The following is a 21,286-nucleotide window of genomic DNA, read 5'->3' as shown; positions in this document are numbered from 1 at the left end:
GTGAGTGAATTAAGGGATCCAGCAGCGTGGCCACCCAGTAATCAGCACAAGTTAGAATGTGGGCAACTCGGTGGTCGTTGTGGAGACACTGCAGCATGTAATCGCTCATGTGTGCCAGGCTGCCCAGAGGCAACAAAAGGCTGTCCTCTGTGGGAGGTGTATCGTCTGTGTCCTCTGTATCCCCCCAGCCACGCACCAGTGATGGCCATGAGCTGGCCTGGGTGCCACCCTGCTGTGAACATGGTTCCATCTCCTCCTCCTCATCCTCCAGAACTGTGCCCCTGCTGGACAATTGTGTCCCTAGCGTTTGTGTGTGCAGGAACCCACCCTCGGAGACCCTTGTGAATGACTGCCCTGAAAGCCTTGAAAATGTTACCTCTTCATTCTCCTCCTCCTCCTCCTCCTCATCCTGTGCCACATCCTCCTCCATCATCGCCCGAATTGTTTTTTCAAGGAGGCATAGAAGTGGGATAGTTAAGCTGACAACGGCGTCATCGGAGCTGGCCATGTTGGTGGAGTACTCAAAACAGCGCAACAAGGCACACAGGTCTCACATGGAGGCCCAGTTATTGGTGATGAAGTGGTGCTGTTCTGCAGAGCGACTCACGCATGCGTGCTGCAGCTGAAACTCCACTATGGCCTGCTGCTGCTCGCAAAGTCTTTCCAGCATGTGCAAGGTGGAGTTCCACCTTGTGGGCACGTCACATATGAGGCGGTGAGCGGGAAGGCCGAAGTTACGCTGCAGCGCTGACAGGCGAGCAGTAGCAGGGTGAGAAAGCCGAAAGTGCGCACAGACGGCCCGCACTTTCTGCAGCAGCTCTGACATATCGGGGTAGTTTTTAAGGAACCTCTGCACCACCAAATTCAGCACATGCGCCAGGCAAGGGATGTGCGTCAAACCGGCTAGGTCCAGAGCTGCTATGAGATTTCGCCCGTTATCGCACACCACCAGGCCGGGCTTGAGGCTCGCTGGCAGCAACCACTCATTTGTCTGCTGTTCCATGCTACTCCATAACTCCTGCGAGGTGTGTGGTTTTTCCCCCAAACAGGTAAGTTTTAAAACTGCCTGCTGTCGTTTACCCCTGTACTGAAGTTGGTGGTGAAGGTGTTAAGCTGTCCGGATGAGGAGGCGGTAGAGGATGAGGAAGCGGAGTAGGAGGAGTTAGAAACAGGAGGCAAACTGAAGCGCCCTGCAATCCTCGGTGGTGGAAGGACATGCGCCAAATTGCTATCCGCCTCAGGCCCATCCGTCACTGCATTTACCCAGTGTGCCGTTAGGGAGATATAACGCCCCTGACCGTGCTTACTGGTCCACGTATCGGTAGTTAGGTGGACCTTGCCACAGATGGAGTTGCGCAGTGCACACCTGATTTTTTTCCCCCACTTGGTTGTGCAGGGAAGGGATGGCATGCCTGGAAAAGTAGTGGCGGCTGGGCACGACGTACTGTGGGACAGCCACCGACATAAGGTTTTTAAAACTGTGCATCTCCACCAGACGGAATGACAGCATTTCAAAGGCCAAGAATTTTGAAATGCTGGCATTCAGGGCCAGGGATCGCGGGTGGGTAGGGGGGTACTTCCTCTTCCTCTCAAGTGTTTGGGAGATGGAAAGCTGAACGCTTCAACGGGACATTGTGGAGATGGTTGGTGACCCAGGTGGTGGTGTAGCTGACAGATCGTCTGTTTGCGGGGTGGCAGGAGACGGTATCACTACAGATGTGGATGGAGCGGCCGATACTGCAGCAGAAGAGGAAGCAGGATGAGCCAGAGACGTTTCTTGGTTTTGAAGGTGTCTACTCCACTGCAGCTCGTGCTTTGCACTTAGATGCCTGATCATGCAGGTTGTGCTCAGTTTGAGAAGGTTTATGCCTCGCATCAGGCTCTGATTGCACAGGGTGCAAACCACTCGTGTCCTGTCATCAGCACATTTTCTAAAGAACTTCCACGCTAGAGAACTCCTTTGAGCTGGCTTTGCTGCACTCGTTCCCTTGCTGCGTTGGGCAGTAGCAGGCGTAGTGTCTAGGGCACGGCCGCTCCGCTTCTGCACCCTGCTCCCTCTTCTGCTGTGCTGGTGGCTCTGTGCGACCCCTGCCTCTTCCTCCAAACTACTCAGGTCACCTGCATGACCTTCATTCCATGTGGGGTCAAGGACCTCATCGTCCTCCACATCATCTTCCACCCAGTCTTCACCCCTGCCCTCCTTGTCGGTCTCCACAATTCTGAACGCCGCAGCAGTTGGCACCTGCGTTTCGTCATCATCGGAGACGTGCTGCGATGGTCCTTGCATGTACTCATCTTGAGAAATAAGTGGTTGGGCATCGCTGCACTCAATCTCTTCCACTTCTGGGGCAGGTCTAGGTGGATGGCCCTGGGAAACCCTGCTGACAGAGTCATCAAAAAGAAGAAGAGACTGCTGTATGGCTTGGGGCTCAGACTGCTTGCCTGATTTGCAAGGGGGTGAGGTGAAAGCCGGTTGGACATCGGCTGCAGGTGCCAACTCTGACCTTTCTGCAGTAGACTGGGTGGGAGACAATGTGAAGGAACTGGAGGCACTGTCAGCAGCATACCAATCTACTATCGCCTCTACTTCTTCTGGCCTCATCACTTCTAGAGGCGTATGATGCCCTACCAAATACTGATGCAGGTTCTGTCCCCTACTCACACTTGAGGAAGGTGTTTCACTTGTGCGTGTAGCTGGCACAGATCGACCACGTCCTCTCCTTGCAACAGGAGCTCTACCAGCAGCACCACGACCCAGGCCACGGCCCCTATTTGACGGTCTCCTCATATTTCTGTAATTTATGATCTTGCTCTAGAAAGGTGTTTATTGAATAGCGGAACAAAACAACAACAGTATCGCACGGGTGTATCTCACAGTCAAAAATGCCAACTATGCCGCAATTTAATGTTTTTTACCCCAAAAGGGTGTATATTGAATAGCGGAATAGGAAAAAGGATAAAAAACGGTGTATCTCACACGTACAAACACAGACTAGGCCCCGATTCAAATTTTTTGTACCCTAAAGGGAGGATGAGGAAGAGGAGTAGGAGGAGTTGGGAAAAGGAGGCAAACTGAAGCGCCCTGCAATCCTTGGCGGTCGAAGGAGATGCGCCAAACAAATTTAAAAGGTGTATCTCACATGTACCGATACAGACTATCCCGCAATTAAATTTTTTACACTCAAACAGGGTGTATATTGAATAGCGAAATAGGACAAATTTTACAATACGGTGTATCTCACACGTACAAACACAAACTAGGCCCCGATTACAATTTTTTGTACCCTAAAGGCAGGATGAGGAAGAGGAGTAGGAGGAGTTGGGAACAGGAGGCAAACTGAAGCACCCTGCAATCCTTGGCTGTAGAAGGAGATGCGCCAAACAAATTTAAAAAGGTGTATCTCACATGTACCGATACAGACTATCCCGCAATTAAATTTTTTACACTCAAACAGGGTGTATATTGAATAGCGGAATAGGAAAAAGGATAAAAAACGGTGTATCTCACACGTACAAACACAAACTAGGCCCCGATTACAACTTTTTGTACCCTAAAGGCAGGATGAGGAAGAGGAGTAGGAGGAGTTGGGAACAGGAGGCAAACTGAAGCGCCCTACAGTCCTCGGCGGTAGAAGGAGATGCGCCAAACAAATTTAAAAAGGTGTATCTCCCATGTACCGATACAGACTATCCCGCAATTTAATTTTTTACACTCAAACAGGGTGTATATTGAATAGCGGAATAGGAGAAATTTTAAAAAACGGTGTATCTCACACGTACAAACACAAACTAGGCCCCGACTACTATTTTTTGTACCCTAAAAGCAGGATGAGGAGTAGGAGGAGTTCAGAACAGGCAGGAGACAAACTGAAGCACCCTCAAATCCTCGGCAGTATGAGATGCACCCCAAAAATTGGAAAGGTGTATCTCACACTTACCAACACAGACTATCCCGCAATTTAATTGTTTATACCCAAAGGTTTTTATTAAATAGCGGAATAGAAAATATTATCAAAAAAAGATGTATGTATCTCACATGTACAGAACCAGACTAGGCCCCAATTACTATTTTTTGTACCCCCAAAGGCAGGATGAGGAGTAGGAGGAGTTCAGAACAGGCAGCACCCTCAAATCTTCAGAAGTATGAGATGCACCCCAAAAATTGGAAAGGTGTATCTCACACGTACCAACACAGACTATCCCGCAATTTAATTGTTTATACCCAAAGGTTTTTATTGAATAGCGGAATAGAAAATATTATCAAAAAAAGTGTATGTATCTCACACGTACAGAACCAGACTAGGCCCCAATTACAATTTTTTGTACCCCCAAAGGCAGGATGAGCAGTAGGAGGAGTTCAGAACAGGCAGCACCCTCAAATCTTCAGAAGTATGAGATGCACCCCAAAAATTGGAAAGGTGTATCTCACACGTACCAACACAGACTATCCCGCAATTTAATTGTTTATACCCAAAGGTTTTTATTGAATAGCGGAATAGAAAATATTTTCAAAAAAAGTGTATGTATCTCACACGTACAGAACCAGACTAGGCCCCAATTACTATTTTTTGTACCCCCAAAGGCAGGATGAGCAGTAGGAGGAGTTTGGAACAGGCAGCACCCTCAAATCCTCAGAAGTATGAGATGCACCCCAAAAATTGGAAAGGTGTATCTCACACGTACGAACACAGACTATCCCGCAATTTAATTGTTTATACCCAAAGGTTTTTATTGAATAGCGGAATAGAAAATATTATCAAAAAAAGTGTATGTATCTGTCAGGGATACCACATGCAGGCATCCAGCAAGAGTGATCAGATCAGTTGGCTGCACCAAGGAATCAGGACCCAGATGGATAAAGATGTAAATAAGTTTATTAAGCAAAATGACACACTCCAATACCAACACCAGTGACCATAAACAAGTAAACAAAATATAAATGATAACAGTACAAAACCCCAATAGAACCTAACAAACTATATACAAAAGGATGGAGCAAACAATTGCAGGACAGGACAGGAACAGGAGACAAGGAAAGCAGGGAGTCAGGTAAAGGAAGCAGGATGCAGGGAACAGGACTCAGGATCAGGATACAGGTTTCAGGATACAGGTTTCAGGATACAGGTTCAGACAGGGACACGGCTAGCAGAGAAAATACTGAAGCACTGAGCCTCAGTGAAGGGCGGGCTTATATTCCCTCAGCAGTCCTCCTCAGGTGCAGCTTAATTAAAAGAACAGTCCAGCTGCTGGGAGACACCCGCTGGTGGGCCCTGGAACTGCGCCCCTCAGTTCCAGGAACAACAGTGCCACCAGCAGGTGACCCACGTAATGACACAGATCCTGACAGTATCTCACACGTACAGAACCAGACTAGGCCCTAATTACTATTTTTTTGTACCCCCAAAGGCTGGATGAGGAGAAGAAGGAGTTCGGAACAGGCAGCACCCGCAAATCTTCAGAAGTATAAGATGCACCCCAAAAATTGGAAAGGTGTATCTCACACGTACCAACACAGACTATCCCGCAATTTAATTGTTTATACCCAAAGGTTTTTATTGAATAGCGGAATAGAAAATATGATATAAAATTGGTGTGATTTATCAATAGCACATGTGAACAGCAGTGTCTTATATCATTCAGCTCTGCTGCAGGCTATGGAGGGAAAAAAAAATTCCCCTTTTAAGTTTGTAATTTTTAACTAGATTAGTACAGACTATGCCACAATTAAATTTTTTAACCCAAGGGTGTATATTGAATAGTGGAATAGAAAAAAGTGTATAATTTTTGAAATCACTCAATAATAGCACATGTGAACACTGCAGTGTATTATTACAGTCAGCACAGCAGCACTGAAGTAAAAACGCTGCACACAGTGACTGATAGAAAAAGACTTTTCACCCTCCTCCTCAGTGGGCAAAAAAGATTGTTTTCACTGCACCCCACACACAGCAAAATCGATGTGGACCAGCTCTGCTGCAGGCTATGGAGGGAAAAAAAAATTCCCCTTTTAAGTTTGTAATTTTTAACTAGATTAGTACAGACTATGCCACAATTTAATTTTTTTAAGGGTGTATATTGAATAGTAAAATTGGGGCATAATTTCTTTTGGTTCGGGGGTAACCACTACGTCCAATGCAGAGGTGTGGCCATGGGGGCGAAATTTGCCCCTTCAATGGCCAACCTATTTATGGCAAGGTGGGAGGAGGAGGTGATTTATGAACCTAGTATCCCTGAACTTCTCTACTGGGGGCGCTATATTGACGATATATTGCTGATTTGGGGTGGAGATAGGGACTCCTTGGAGTCCTTTTTTTCCACTCTGAACAGCAATGATCGTGGTATAGCCCTCAAATATGACATCAGTGGAGAAGAAATAAATTTCCTGGACTTGAAGATCCGGGTCCAGGATAATACACTCGTTACATCCACGTTCTTCAAAGAAACGGATCGTAACGGGTTTATTAGTCTGGAGAGCTGCCACCACAGACCATGGCTGAAAGGAGTACCTAGGAGCCAATTTCGGCGACTTAGGAGAAATTGTACCTTATTGCAGGACTATCATGCAGAGGCTCTAGTCTTGAGGGAATGGTTTCTGGATAGAGGCTATGGTTCGGATGAACTTGACTCTATCATCCAAATGGTGGCAGAGACTGATAGGAATCTGATTCTAAATCCAGTAAGGGAGAACCTTTCAAATGATACGATAGTGGCTGAATCCTCCAGGTTTTCGCCCAGGTTCTCTTTTTTTACATCTTTTTCTTCACACCATTATATGGTAAAGAGGATTCTGACTAGGCATTGGGACATTCTGAAGGGGGATAGGGTTCTTGGACCCATTATCCCGGATCACCCATCTGTAATTTTTAGGGGTGCCCCCCCTCTGAGGTTGACAATAGCTCCAAATATTATTGAGCCTCCTGTCAGACCTAAATTCTTTGTTGATAAAGATGGTTTTTATACCTGCAGACGTTGTGCCGTCTGCTCCATCAACCATTTGAAGCAGAGGAGGTACACCTAATTTTCGTGCAATAAGACCAGCATAACATATGACATCAAATGTTTTGCCACTTGCGCAACTAAAAGGGTGGTGTATTTGATAACTTGCCCCTGTGGGCTACACTACGTAGGGCGTACAATTAGAGAATTCAGAGTGTGAATGAATGAGCACATTGGGAATATCCGGAGGGGATTCCCGAAACACAATTTGTCTAAACATTATGACAAGCACCATGGGAGGGACCCCTCGGGGACCTCTTTTATGGTGATCGATCTCTTCCAATCCAACTGGAGAGGAGACCACCTACGTAGGGGTATCTCGCGGTTGGAGGCTAAATGGATATATCTTCTAAAAAGTCTTCGGCCGTCAGGCTTGAATATCAAACTTGACATCAATTCTTTTATCAACAATAGCTGATACTGATTTGTTTAATGTCATGTACTTACTGGTATTTTATATATTTATGATATATTTATATATTTTTATATTTTTATTCATGATATTTCACATCATGTTTTTTACATTCTTATATGTAATGTGACAGATTTATGATATGTTAATAATGTGTGCCTTGTTTTGTTATAAGATTTCTTGCATTTTCCTGCTTGTGACCTCGTCCCTGCTACATGCTATATGTTTTCACTTTTAGCCTTTTAAATATATTAATTGCGGTCCACCAATTCCTTTTATTCCTTGTCTGTGGTTTAGAGGAAGTTCCGGGTCAAGGGCTCCAGCGGGCGTGTCCGGATGTTTATGCTTCCTCTTTCCTGTTTCAATCACTGTGGTTTACAGGAAGTTCCGGGTCAAGGGCTCTAGTGGACGTGTCCGGATGTTTATGCTTCCTCTTTCCTGTTTCAATCACTGTGGTTTACAGGAAGTTCCGGGTCAAGGGCTCCAGTGGGCGTGTCCGGATGTTTATGCTTCCTCTTTCCTGTTTCAATCACTGTGGTTTACAGGAAGTTCCGGGTCAAGGGCTCCAGCGGGCGTGTCCGGATGTTTATGCTTCCTCTTTCCTGTTTCAATCACTATTTAAGACGTCTCCCGATGCCGATTCCTCCCCCCCTGATGACGCAGTTGCCTGCGAAACATGTAGGCGGAGCTTCAGCACGGTTCGACGTCACAAGCTGGAAGTGCTTTACTGCTACAGTGGTTTTATTGATTCAAGGCTGTTTTATTGATTCAAGGCTGTTTTATGATTGTGTATCTGGTGAGTGCATTTTACTTTCAATAAATATACACCTGTAAAAACGTACTTCACCATGGTCTTCCCCCTGTTTTTTAACTTTTGGGAGTGACTGTGCCTGGCTACTTCTACTTTGGGATCCGACATTTGAATTGGGAGCACCTATTGGAAGGCTTTCAGGGTCGATTAGCAAGCTTTATAACAACAAGCGTTGTGTGACCATTGTGAGAGCGGTGGTCATACCTATCTGGTAAGAGGCCAGCAGGCTACTTTGTGTGTGGTGGAGGTCTTCACTGTCCCTGTGATTTCATAGACGGATTGTCACACATTAAGGGTGTTGTCGGTGGACTATACAACTCATTTCAACAGCTTGAAGTGGACTTTCATATATTCATTTACACCATATGTTATTCTATGAGCGCTGCATTTTTTGTCTATATGTATATTGAATAGTGGAATAGAAAAAAGTGTATAACTTTTGAAATCTCTCATAGCACATGTGAACACAGCAGTGTATTATCACAGTCAGCACAGCAGCACTGAAGGAAAAACGCTGCACACAGTGACTGATAGAAAAATACTTTTCTCCCTCCTCCTCAGTGGGCAAAAAATATTGTGTTCACTGCACCCCACACACAGCAAAATCGATGTGGACCACTGACACCTGCCTATCTCCAGCCTCTCCCTAAAAGGATTGATAAGATCGGTCACTGCAAACCCCCCCCCCCCCCACACAGCAAAATCGATTGTAGAACACTGACCCTAAAAATCAGCAGCCTCGCCCTAAAATGCCCTACAACTCGCCCTGCCTAACACACTCCGACCTGTCCCTCAATTCTATCTGGACACAAATGATTTTTGCCTGTCTGTCCATAATCAGCAGCCAGCACGTATGATGTGTGCTCTGTCCCTGAACTAACACAGCAGAATGACGCAGCGGCGCTGGCTCGAACTTATAAAGACTTGGTCACATGCTTCAGATGGCCAATCACAGCTACTAATACATTTGTAGGCATGGCTGGGATGGCTTAAGGCACACCAGTTAAACGCTTGTTGATTGGCTGTTGAAAGCCCGCCATGAAAAGCGCGCCAATGCATACAAAACCCGGAAATAAAATGACCGAACACGGATTTTTACCCGAATATACAGTAAAGTTTTCTGGGGTCCGTGTTCGGGTAACAAAAATCCAATTATTCGGTACGAACACGAATAATACAGTCCGTGTTCGCTCAACCCTATTTATAACGCAAAAAATAAAAATTTCACAGGTGATAAAATACCACCAAAAGAAAGCGCAAAAGAAGAATATCAATTTTATAATGGTACACCTTTACATTACCGCACAATTGTCAATAACGCAGTGCCGAATCACAAAAAATGGCCTGGTCATTAAGGGGGTAAAATTTTCTGGTCAAGAAGTGGTTAAACCCAGGGAGACACTGCATGCAGACACCTTACTTTGTTGTCCTAATAAGGAGACACTTTACATTTGCTATTATAACATTGGATGCCATTATCCAGGAACTATACTGGGCCCTTGTTTATCCACTTAAGGACCGGGCCTATTTCTAACACTTGTTGTTTACAAGTAAAAATCAGTATTTTTTGCTAGAAAATTACTTAAACCCCCAAACATTATATATTTTTTTTTTAGCAGAGACCCTAGATCTGGCTTGACAAAAGTCGATCAAACGATCAGCTTCTGTCAAATGGGACTGTTAGAAAATTTTAGTTTAATCAGCTGCAGGCAATGACCAGTGTATTTTGACACCAAAGGAGCCTGGATGGGGGATCCTGCTTTTTTTTTTTTTTTTTTTTTGCTCAGTCCCCTTATTTATTGAAAAAAGTGATCTGTCAAAATCAAAAATGATCCATCCTTACAGAGAGTCTGTCCCAAGTCTGTCTACATAACATACAATGCAAGAAGCCCAGCCTCTAAATCTCTGACACTTTGTTAGAACAAACAGTGTTCAAATCAAGTTAAAATGGATAATGAAGATCTGCCTGCAAAATACAGACAGGGTTAATTATGGCAAACACAGCTGCCTAGTCTCCTCATTTTCTCATAAAGAAATAGAAACATCTCGGATGTTTGATGAGGGGTCTAGGATACCTTTGAGAGGTCCAGGCAGTATAGAGGAATTGCTCCCGGCCAAGTCAGACAGTACAGCAGACAAATCATCAGTAGGGCCAATCAGTACAGAAGAACACTCAGACAAGTCAGGCATTAGAGATAGGGACTCAAAGAAACATCATGTTGCAGAGAACTTGGACCTTCATGGATTCAGGTTGCATAGGAGCTAGCACATTAGCAGAAGAAGGCTGAACAGAAGACATACCCCCAGCAGTGGCAGGCTGGGTAACTGATTGGGGATTTATAAAGGTCAAATTGGATATTAAAGAAATACTTTGCAGACCAGTGTATAGTTTATTGGCAAATTCATGCTTGGAATTGGAAACTATTTAATTAAATGTGGGTGGAACAACAAGCTTAGCGGGAGTCAGGATCGAAGTTCTTTGTCAGTAAAAAATAATGGTATTAAATAATCGGGACTCCAAGACAACAAGATTACTGTGTAGGAGAAAAAATGATAGCAGAAGCAGATCAAATTGTAGCCAAGTTTCTAGAGGACTTCCCATAGTTAGATTGGGTGCATTTTGAGACATTATAAAAAAGGCATCAAGGTCAGGATGGATCTAAAGCAAAATAAGGCTTTACAAGGAATTGGCCTTCAAGGTCGTCAGATTCCAAAATATATAAATACATTTAAAAAATAACATTTACTCATTTAAAGAACAGCAGAAATCATTCCCTCAGCTAAGAGGCTTTAGCAAAAGAGCTGGTTGGCTCCGAAACGTGTTAGCCATGCCCTATACCTGCCCTGCCTACCCAAGGCATTGCTCTCAATTCCGGTCAGGCATTCCAGCTTGGCATCCCCGGTATGGTTCCCAGCTCCTAGGAGCATAGCAAAACATAGCGATTCTGCACACGGTTGGAGCAGTGGATCCCCGGGGCTTCTGACATACCCTGGACACCACTGATACACCGATCTGTGTGGTGTGATATACACATGAATTTTCATCAATGTGATTTGCCACTTGTTGCTGATGTAGCACCCTCCTAGGTAGGTGCTAGGAAAAGTATATGTTGGCCCTGTCTGCTTATCAGGGGGGCCTGATCATTCAGTTAGGCTGTCATATGTTTCCAGGTGTGGTCTGTTGAGTCTGGGGAGTCTCCCCACTGTATCCAATGAGGGCTCTTATTGGACAGTGGAGGAAACCTGGCCAGTAGCACACTAGGGCTTATAGCTGTCTCAGTGGAGTTTGCAGTAATGCACCCTGGGATCGGATATAAGTCTGAGGGAGCATGTGACAGAGCGTCTTTGGTGGGAAGCAGAGTCCCACGAGGAGGCTGACAACTGTCTCTCCTCCTGTCAGAGCAAGTGTGGGTGTCCTGGGCAGTCGGCCTAGAGGACCGGAGGTTGAGCTGGGCTGTAGGAAGAGGATGCAGAGTGTTGCTGACCGAGTGGAGCTGCTGGGCAGAAGTTTCCAGAAAAAACAGTTTTGTGAGTACTGTAAACTGCCCAGGGGTCTACGTAGGAAAGGGGGCCACTACAGAAGGTCAAAGGGATCCGGGAGCCAGCTAACCAGTAGAGGAGGCTTAGGAAAGGGGGTGCCAGTGTCTAAGCCCTGAAGATAATTGAGAGAAAGTGGTCACCGGTGTGGGCCCTGAAGTGTTCAGCAGTGCAGCGGTATACAAGTAGCTACCTCAGCAAGAGTGCATAAGGGAGCTCAAAGAGGACTTCTTTAGTCAGAAAGCAGTCACAAGTCAGTTCAGCATTAACAGGCATCCGACCAGCGTTAACCAACGTCAAGCCAGCATTGATAGGCATTCAGCCAGCGTCAAGTCAGCATCAAATAGCGTTTTTCAAGTGTCCCCCCCAAATTGTGCATAGTTCAGTTCAAGGAGTATCCCATTCATCCCTTCTCCTATCCAAGTTACAAAATAAATACAAAAACCCAAAGATACTGGACTGTCCATTGTCTCGGTGATCACACTTGGAGAAACATGCTTAAATGTGCGGTTGTTGCTAGCAGTAACCCATAGGGACCCACATCCAGCAAAACGGCTGGGAATTGTGCTAAACTATTTTAATAAAATTCTTATTTTTTTTTTTTTTAATGCTGCATCCATAGTGGCTGCCTTTGTTGTGTTCCATCAGCTAAGTGAAGCTGCAAAGTAGATGGAGGGTTACCAGGGTCAGACAGAACTAAACACGAACCCTCAGGGAAGTCAGTTGGTCCGGCGAGGGACTGTCAGCTGAACCATTCAGTGCAGAAGAGAGATTCCCAGCAATGCCAGACAGAATGGTAACCTGATGCTCATCTGAGTCTGGCAGTAAACTAGACAAATCAGGCAGTAAAAACACTTTTTTAGTCCCAGAATACAGTAGATGGACTCTTAGCTGAATCAGACAGAACAGTATACTTCAGAAAAGCCAGGGAGTACAGAAGACAGCCACTCAGTCACATCAGGCAGTACAGTGGGAAGGCCCCTAGCTGAAACACGTAGTCCAGAAGAAGGATAGAGCCTCAGCTGAGTCATGCAATAGCAGAGCCTGATATGGTGAGGAAGGCCTCTCTTACACCTCTAACTCAGGGCCCCTGGTAGAGTAAACAGGAGGCGCAGGAGTTCAGAGTGGCTTCAGTGCCTGTAAGTTTTGCTAGCAGCAGAGCAGGTGTCCAGGCTTGGCAGGTGAAGTCTGTTGCAGAGTGCGATCACTGGGTACAGCGGAGTCCATTCAGATCAGACATTGTGGGGTAAACAGGAACTGGCTTTTTTTATTGGAACATAATCACACATATCAAAGATGTCACTTTCTCATTGTAATAAGAACACAGACAGGAAGAGATAACCAACAAGTACAGTGCAGTGTACAGGAAACACAGATCATAGAAAAATGCATAGCATATCACTTAGCATTAGCGACATCTACTGTCCTATTTGTGAACTGCAGTCTATCTGCAATAAGCTAAAAGCTGTTGTATCTCCAACACCCCTTCTCAACAGCTAAGGCTTAGTCTATTAAACCCATCTTCTTTGTAAGCCTTGAGTGTCTTTCAGCGGTCAGAGGCTTTGTAAGGATATCTGCGGCCATATCCTCGTTTGGGCAATAAAGTAACTCAAGAAGACCTTGCTCTTGAAGATCCCTAAGAAAGTGGAACTTCACATCAATGTGCTTGGTTCTTGAATTAACTCCTTCCATGCGTGCAAGAGCAAGACATCCTTGATTGTCCTCATAGATTTCTGTTGGTCCCAACTGTGGTTGACCCAAATCTGTTAATAGCTGTCTCAGCCATATAACTTCTTGACTTGCCTGCGCTGCAGCAACGTATTCTGCTTCAGTAGACGACAGTGAAACAGAGAGTTGCTTTTTACTAGTCCAACTGATGGCACCTCCTGGCAGGAAAAAATAAGTAGCCACTGGTAGATTTCCTGTCGCTGGTGTCTCCTGCCCAATCAGCATCCACATATCCTGTTAAGGTGCTTTTATCACTTGCTGGTAACTTTAACTTGTAGTGAAAAGTCCCTTTAAGATAGCGAATGATTCGCTTTACAGCATTCCAGTCCTTTTGACTTGGCATCGAAACCTTTCTGCATAGGATTCCAACAGTTGCTGCAATGTCCGGCCTTGTAGCAGTGGTAAGATACAGCAATTTCCCTATTGCCTTCCTGTATTGAGTATTAGGTAATGGGTTATCTTGATAATTCATCTCCTTTAGGTAGTTGGTTTCCATAGGAGACTTTACTGGTTTGGCGTCTTCCATTCCAAATGTTTCAATTATTTCTTGTATTTTGTGTCTTTGGTTCAGAAGAAAGCTGCCATCTTCCTCTCTCTCGATCTGGACGCCGAGGTAATTCTTTATGTTGCCAAGATCTTTGGTGTTGAAGTTCTGATTTAATTTTTCTAAAATTTCTGCTTCATCCCCTTCTTGCTCAAAGCAAATCAGGATATCATCCACATAAATAAGCATATAGACCCATCTGTCTCCCAATTTATTTGTGAATAAGCAGGGGTCTGCTTTACTCCTCAGAAAGTTTTGATGTGTAAGCACTTCATTCATTTTTATATTCCACGCTCTGGCTGCTTGCTTTAGACCATATATACTCCTGCGAAGTTTGCATACTAGGTCTGGCCTTTGTTCATCTTTGAACCCTGGCGGCTGTTCCATGTAAATTTCTTCTGTTAGCTCGCCATGTAGAAACACGGTTTTCACATTAAAATGTTTCACTTGCATTTTCCTTGTGACGGCTACTGTCAGTAAAGTCCGTATTGTAGTGTGCTTGACTACTGGTGCAAATGTCTCGTCATAGTCCTCTCCGTATTTTTGAGAATAGCCCTTGGCTACTAGCCTTGCTTTGTATCGCTCAATTGTGCCATCTGCATTGTATTTCACTTTAAAAGTCCATTTACAGCCTATGGCTTTCCTTCCGGGTGGTAGTTCTGTAAGTGTCCATGTTTTAGTGTCATGCATGGATTTTATCTCTTCATCAGCAGCCTTTATCCATTTACTTGCTTCTTGTTCTGAAAGCTGAGATATGTCTTCCCAGGTTGCAGGTTCGTTGATACTGGCAGTACTTGCTTTGTATGAGAGACGTACAGGTGGTTTACCTTTGTTTTCTCTTGTTGAACGTCTCGGTTTTGTGTCTGAGCCTTCTTGTGTCTGCTCTTCAGTACTGGTAGAGTCTGCACTCACTTCAACTGTTTGTTCAGAAGTTACAGAGATGGGCTGGTCAATGTCAGTTTTCTCTTCTATTCTTTCTTCTACTGTTGTCATTACATTGTCTCTTAAATCTTCAACAAAAGTTATGCTGTTGCTAATGGTAACCTTGTCTGTTTTGGGATTTAGGATTCTGTAACCTTTGACATTGTCACTATATCCAGCGAAGATACCTTCAAATGCTCTGTTTTGGAGTTTGGTGCGTTTTTCTTCAGGTGTGTAGATGAATGCTTTGCATCCAAATACTCTTAGGTGTTTTACATTTGGCTTCTCATTGTGCCAAAGTTCATATGGAGTTTTCTCTATTGTTCTGGAAAGAAGTCTGTTCTGCAAATATGTAGCTGTCATAGCTGCTTCACCCCAGTATTTTTGTGGTAGTCCAGAGTCTGTCAGCATACATCTGATTATTTCAGTCAGAGTTCTGTTCTTTCTTTCAGCTACTCCATTTTGTTCTGGTGTATATGGGACTGTCTTTTGATGTTCTATTCCATTCTGTTTTAAGTACTCTTGTATCTTATATCCTGTGAATTCACCTCCATTGTCACTCCGAAGTATGAGAGGCTTCCTCTGAAACTTGTTACTGGTCTTTATTATATAGTCTTGTAATTTGTAAAAAACTTCACTCTTGTGTTGCATTAGGTAGGTGACTGTGTATCTTGAATAGTCGTCTATGAAAGTCACTATGTACTTTTTTGCCTCCAGGTGTAGGTGGGTTTAGGGGACCACACACGTCACTGTGAACTAAGTCAAGTGGTCTTGAAGCTCTCTTCTGACTGACTTTAAGAAGTGTTGCTCTTGTAGCTTTGGATTTAATGCAACATTCACACTTAACAGTAACTGGACAAGGGAATATTGTTCGATCCATTGTCAGATTCCTCCTCTGTAGTTCCTGTATGCATTCTGGGTGTCTGTGACCTAGACGTCTGTGCCATATATGTATACAGTCATTGTGCTTGTGTGTACATAGTCTCACCTTTTCCTTCACTGTGTCGAGGTGATATAGATGATCATCCAGCTTGGCACTTGCTACTGTCTGGTTGCCGTTTAGGATTGAACACTTGTCACCTTGGAATGTTACAGTGAGTCCTCTGGCTGTCAGACGCTTCACAGATAAGAGTCCTCCTTCTAGATTAGGAACATAAAGCACATCTTTCACTGGTATGGCTAGATTGTGTCCCGCATCATCAGGGCATACAAGGGTTCCATGCCCATATCCTTCTGCATGTATTTTGCTTCCATCTGCAAGATAAATAGTTTCTTTGTTGTTCAGATCAAGTTCTGTGAAAAAACTTCTATCACTCGTCATGTGACTGGTTGCCCCCGAATCGATGCACCAGCCTTGACATTTATTGTTGCCTGTCACTTTAAAAGTGGCATTCCAGTTTCCTTCTCATGGATCATTGATTATGGCTTTGACCTTTTGTTTAGCATAAGAGGGACACTGTCTTCTTTGCTCTGCTTTCCATATAGTACAGTCTTTCTTTATGTGTCCCTGTTTGTGACATCTGAAACACACTCTGGTCTCTTTCCTGTGTAACCTTGCGTCTGTAGCTTTAAGAGCGGTTCTGGTGTCGGTTTCTGTGGAGTCATGCACTAATTCCTTTCTTCTCTGATACTCATCTATGAGCCTGGTTTTTACAAACGCTAGCGTCAGATCTGTCTCAGGTCGTGTCTCTAGTGCATTGATCAGTGCAGTATATGTATCAGGCAAACTGCATAACAACATGGCTGCTGCGTGGCTGTCTGTTATATTCTCCCCGATTGATCTGAGTTGCGCAATCACTTCCAGCATTGCGTTTATATGCTCCTGCATGTCCTGTTCTCTGCTAAGTCTCATACTGTAAAGTTTCCGCAGTAGAAACAGCTTGCTGTTTAAACTGGATCTTTCATGCAGTCTTTTTAGAACATCCCACATGCCTTTAGCTGTGTCCTCATGGCGTATATGTATGAGCTGATCATCCTCCACTAGTAAGCTTATGGTGGCCCGTGCCTGTCTGTTTTTTTGTCCCAGTCCTGATTATTGTCCTGTGGCCTCTCTGTAGTGGTAACCTCCCACAAGTCATCTCTAGATAATAGCATTTCCACTTTAAACTTCCATAGCTGATAATTGTCATTGTTCAGCTTGGCCACTGAGAGTTTAAGTTCTGAGTTTCCGGCCATTTTTCCCTCCTTTATATATAAACAGTCTTACTTGTCTATTGGAGATATCACTGGAAAGCTTCCTTATGTCGATCTCCGCATCAGTCACACTGTCTCCCATTCAAGGCTTTGTTCTGCCTGGGCCGCACCTGGTCATAAGACTTTATCCGGATCCTGGGCCCATAACCTGTTGCAGAGTGCGATCACTGGGTGCAGCGGAGTCCATTCAGATCAGACATTGTGAGGTAAACAGGAACTGGCTTCTTTTATTGGAACATAATCACAGATATCAAAGATGTCACTTTCTCATTGTAATAAGAACACAGACAGGAATAGATAACCAACAAGTACAGTGCAGTGTACAGGAAACACACATCATAGAAAAATGCATAGCATATCACTTAGCATTAGCGACATCTACTTTCCTATTTGTGAACTGCAGTCTATCTGCAATAAGCTAAAAGCTGTTGTATCTCCAACAAAGTCATCAGGCATTGTCAGTAAAGCAGGCAGACTGGCAGGCAGCCAGCAGTGGACTGAAGTAGACTGCTACTGGCAACAGTGAGCCAGTACCAGTTGAGACAGTTGCCAGTAGCATACTGTAGGTCAGTAGGAACAGTAAAGTAATAGGCAGGTACTGGTGACAGCAGGTAAGTAGCAGAGTCAAGCAGTCCGGGTCATACACTGTCAGGATGGATCAGGTACAGGGAAGCAGACAGGAGAGTGGTCAGGGTACAAGCCAAGTCAGAAGACAATCAGTGGAACAGAAGCAAATGGAGCAGGCAGGAGCGGTGGTCATGGACAAGCCTGGGTTGGTGCAGGCAGAGTTCAGAGAGTGGTCAGGACAAGGCGGGTCAGCAACTGAAATCAGGATGCAAAATCACAGGGTCACAGGATAAAAAGAAGAAGGTTGGGACTTTAAATGAGAGATGTAGCGAGGCTTTAAGGAAAAAAAGTCACATACCATATTTACATCACGCTGGTTAACCCTGCAGGGGTGCCGAGCTCTGGTGAGTGCGGGAAATATTGAAAGGTGAGCACTGGTTTCCTCACCCAGCACCTAATACCTGGATCACCTCGAGAGTCACCCATCAACGTTACTTGACACTTCACTCACAAAATAATCACTTTATGGACTTTTCTGCCTTTTTTTATTACAATTTTTATATTTTTATATATTTTGACAGTCACATTTTTCACCTTATTGGTTTATTTATTAGTGCTACACTTTTTTATGACATTCTGCACCTGATCACTTTAAGCCCTTATATATTTATTAATTTATCTATTATCACGCACGGATATATTGGATCAATTTTTCACTGAAGTCACTTTATTTATTGGTTTTATTTTCGTTTATTCATCGGATCATTTACTTCACTTATCAATTGTCAATTTTTTTCTGATTTGTGGCTGATATCATTTGGGTACTACTTTATCCAATTTGGCTACTTTTTGTTCACTAAGCACTTTATATTTATCTCACTATTTATATTTCTTGATTGTGTCATAATATTCACCATCATTATCACTCATTGCGCTTTATATTTTTTATTTTGCTGATTGTTTCTGTTATAGGATTGTACTATATTTATTGCGGTGTTAGGAATTCAATCAGTACTACACCCTTATACCTCAATACTTTTAGGCAGCGCCCCCCACCTCACCACCCCCACACTTTTACTGAATACAGACTGCATAGTCTATATTTTTTCGAGGTAGGCTTCAGCCAATTACCATCTCCATAAGCGTGGAATTCCCTATCTATATTATTGGCAGCAAATTGTTTTAACCTTCTTTGATTAAAAAAATAGCGTACTATATTTGTAGAGGAATTTGTTGTGGTAGTATAGGCACATTTTATGTGATAAACGCTAATATTTATTTTTATAGGTAGGGTTTAGGTGGTTCATCAGCTTGCTAGTTTATTATATGCTTGGGAACTCTGGAAGCAAGAGGTTTGTGTATCTGTCTCCTTCCACAAGATAGCAATGTCTTAGAAATGTAGATTTAGATTGATTGTGTATTTGCTTGTTCATTGTACAATACAGAAAGCCTATCATAGAGCAATGACACCATGGTGTTGAGTTACTAAACCTAGAGAGTGTGCAATTTGGTGCAGTTTTGCATGGTAGCCAATCACCTTCTAACTTCAGCTTCTTCAATTTGACAGAAAAATCTGGAAACTGATTGGTTTCTATGCAGAGCTGCACCAGATTTTGCACTCTCCGGTTTTAGTAAATCAACTCCCATGGATCTGAGCCTGCCACAATATTTGGGATTGCCGGTTGGATTATCTAATCAATAAAGACACTGAGCGATTTAGGAAATGCCGGAGAAATTCCTGACTCTATTCTTTTTCATTGCAGATAGTGAAAACTGCTTCCAATGTCCTGATGAAGAGTGGCCTGATGAGAAGAAAGTGAAATGTGTTTCCAAAACATATGAATTTCTGTCCTATGAAAATGATGTGCTGGTTTTAGTTTTTTCATTAGTATCTTCATTATTTTCAACCATTACATTATTTGCATTGAAAAACTTTATTAATCATTGGGACACTCCAGTTGTGAAAGCCAATAACCGGACTGTGAGCTTCATCCTCCTGATCTCCATCTTGCTGAGCTTCCTCTGTGTCTTCTTCTTCCTCGGACGTCCCGTGGATATAACCTGCATGCTGAGACAAACTTTATTTGGCATCTTCTTCTCCATCGCTGTCTCTTCTGTTCTGGCCAAGACCATTATTGTCTTCATTGCTTTCAAAGCCACCAAACCTGGCAGTCCCTGGAAAAAATGGGTCACAGTCAAAATATCGAATTCTTTGGTCCTGACCTGTTCCTCTGTCCAAGTTCTGATCTGTGTTATTTGGCTGTCAGTGTCTCCTCCTTACCAAGAGTATGACATGCACTCCTATCCTGGGAAGATCATCATTCAGTGTAATGAAGGGTCAGTTATCGGGTTCTGCTCTATGTTGGGTTATATGGGGTTTCTGGCAGCTGTGAGTTTTGTTCTGGCTTTCATGGTGAGGACATTACCGGACAGTTTTAATGAGGCCAAGTACATCACCTTCAGCATGCTGGTGTTCTGCAGTGTCTGGATTGCCATGATCCCGGCCTATCTGAGCACCAGAGGGAAATACATGGTGGCTGTGGAGATATTTGCCATACTGACCTCCAGTGCTGGATTATTAGGATGTATATTTTTTCCTAAATGTTATATTATAATTTTCAGACCTGAGCTGAACACTAGATTGTATAAAACGAATACTCCATTAGGTGGTCAGAATTGTCAGTAGAGTTTTTACAATGTACAACAGAAGAATCCCTTCTACTAATGTATGACTTATTAGTTATGGTTAATTATACATAGTACAAGATTACAAGCTCTCTTTAAATAACACGAGTCATAGTTGTTATTATGCTAATAATGTTCACATCTTACATTAATTACTTAATAGTAACTTTAACTATATTCATTATTTTGTTTAAAGATAATCTTTCTCGGGGGCGTGGTCTGGACGCGCTGAAAGATGGCAGCCTGAGAACGGAGCTCCCGCCGCCTCGAGTCCTCATCAGCCTAGCTCAGAGTCTACACTGCCGCTAGAAAGCCGGTAAGGATGGCAACGAATGCCCGATCCTCCTCGGCCACCCGTTCCCGATCCCCGCGGGATCCGGCGAGCAAGTTGAGCCCCAGCATCCCGGAGGTCTTCCGCACCCAGGCCGCAACCATGTCCCAGCCCGGGCTCTCCTCCACATCCCCCTCGCTCCCCTCATCCCCCGCCCGATCCGATGCGGCGGCCACGATAGGGGGAACGGAGTCGGCTTCCCCTCCTCCACCCGCCCCGAGGCAGCTCTGCATGGAGGATCTTCACCTCATCGCAGCGGACATTAAAAATACGTTGGGGGCAGCCATATTGGAGCTGAGGGGTGACATCCGCTCCCTGACAGGCCGGGTGCAGGAGGTTGAACATGCCACTGCTCAGCAGGATGTGGCCATAAGGGATTTGTATCTCAAATCTGACTCCCACCTCCTGCAGATGAGGGACATGCAGCGCCACATGGAGGACTTGGACAATCGGGGTAGGCGCCATAATCTGCGGATCCGGGGCCTGCCGGAGTCGGTAGAGGGGGAACACATCACCCCCACTGTGACTGCGCTGTTCAACTCCCTGCTGGACAGACCCCCA

The 21,286-nt window shown here is 44.3% G+C and overlaps 1 protein-coding gene across 1 annotated transcript in view; it reads left to right on the top strand.

Annotated features, from left to right (window-relative positions):
• Positions 1–20,395, top strand: part of LOC309563719 (vomeronasal type-2 receptor 26-like) — a gene marked incomplete at both ends in the record, with an annotated part of 21,345 nt that extends 950 nt beyond the window's left edge. Inside the window, one exon of the mRNA XM_082268316.1 lies at positions 19,473–20,395. Coding sequence (XP_082124442.1) covers positions 19,473–20,395 — 923 coding nt within the window. The remainder of the gene's footprint in view (positions 1–19,472) is intronic.
• Between the last annotated feature and the right edge of the window lie 891 nt (positions 20,396–21,286).

This window comes from Pelophylax lessonae, assembly GCF_965119305.1.
Source record: "Pelophylax lessonae genome assembly, chromosome: 1".
In the NCBI taxonomy this organism is placed as follows: domain Eukaryota; kingdom Metazoa; phylum Chordata; class Amphibia; order Anura; family Ranidae; genus Pelophylax; species Pelophylax lessonae.
This window is presented reverse-complemented; position numbering and strand designations above follow the sequence as displayed.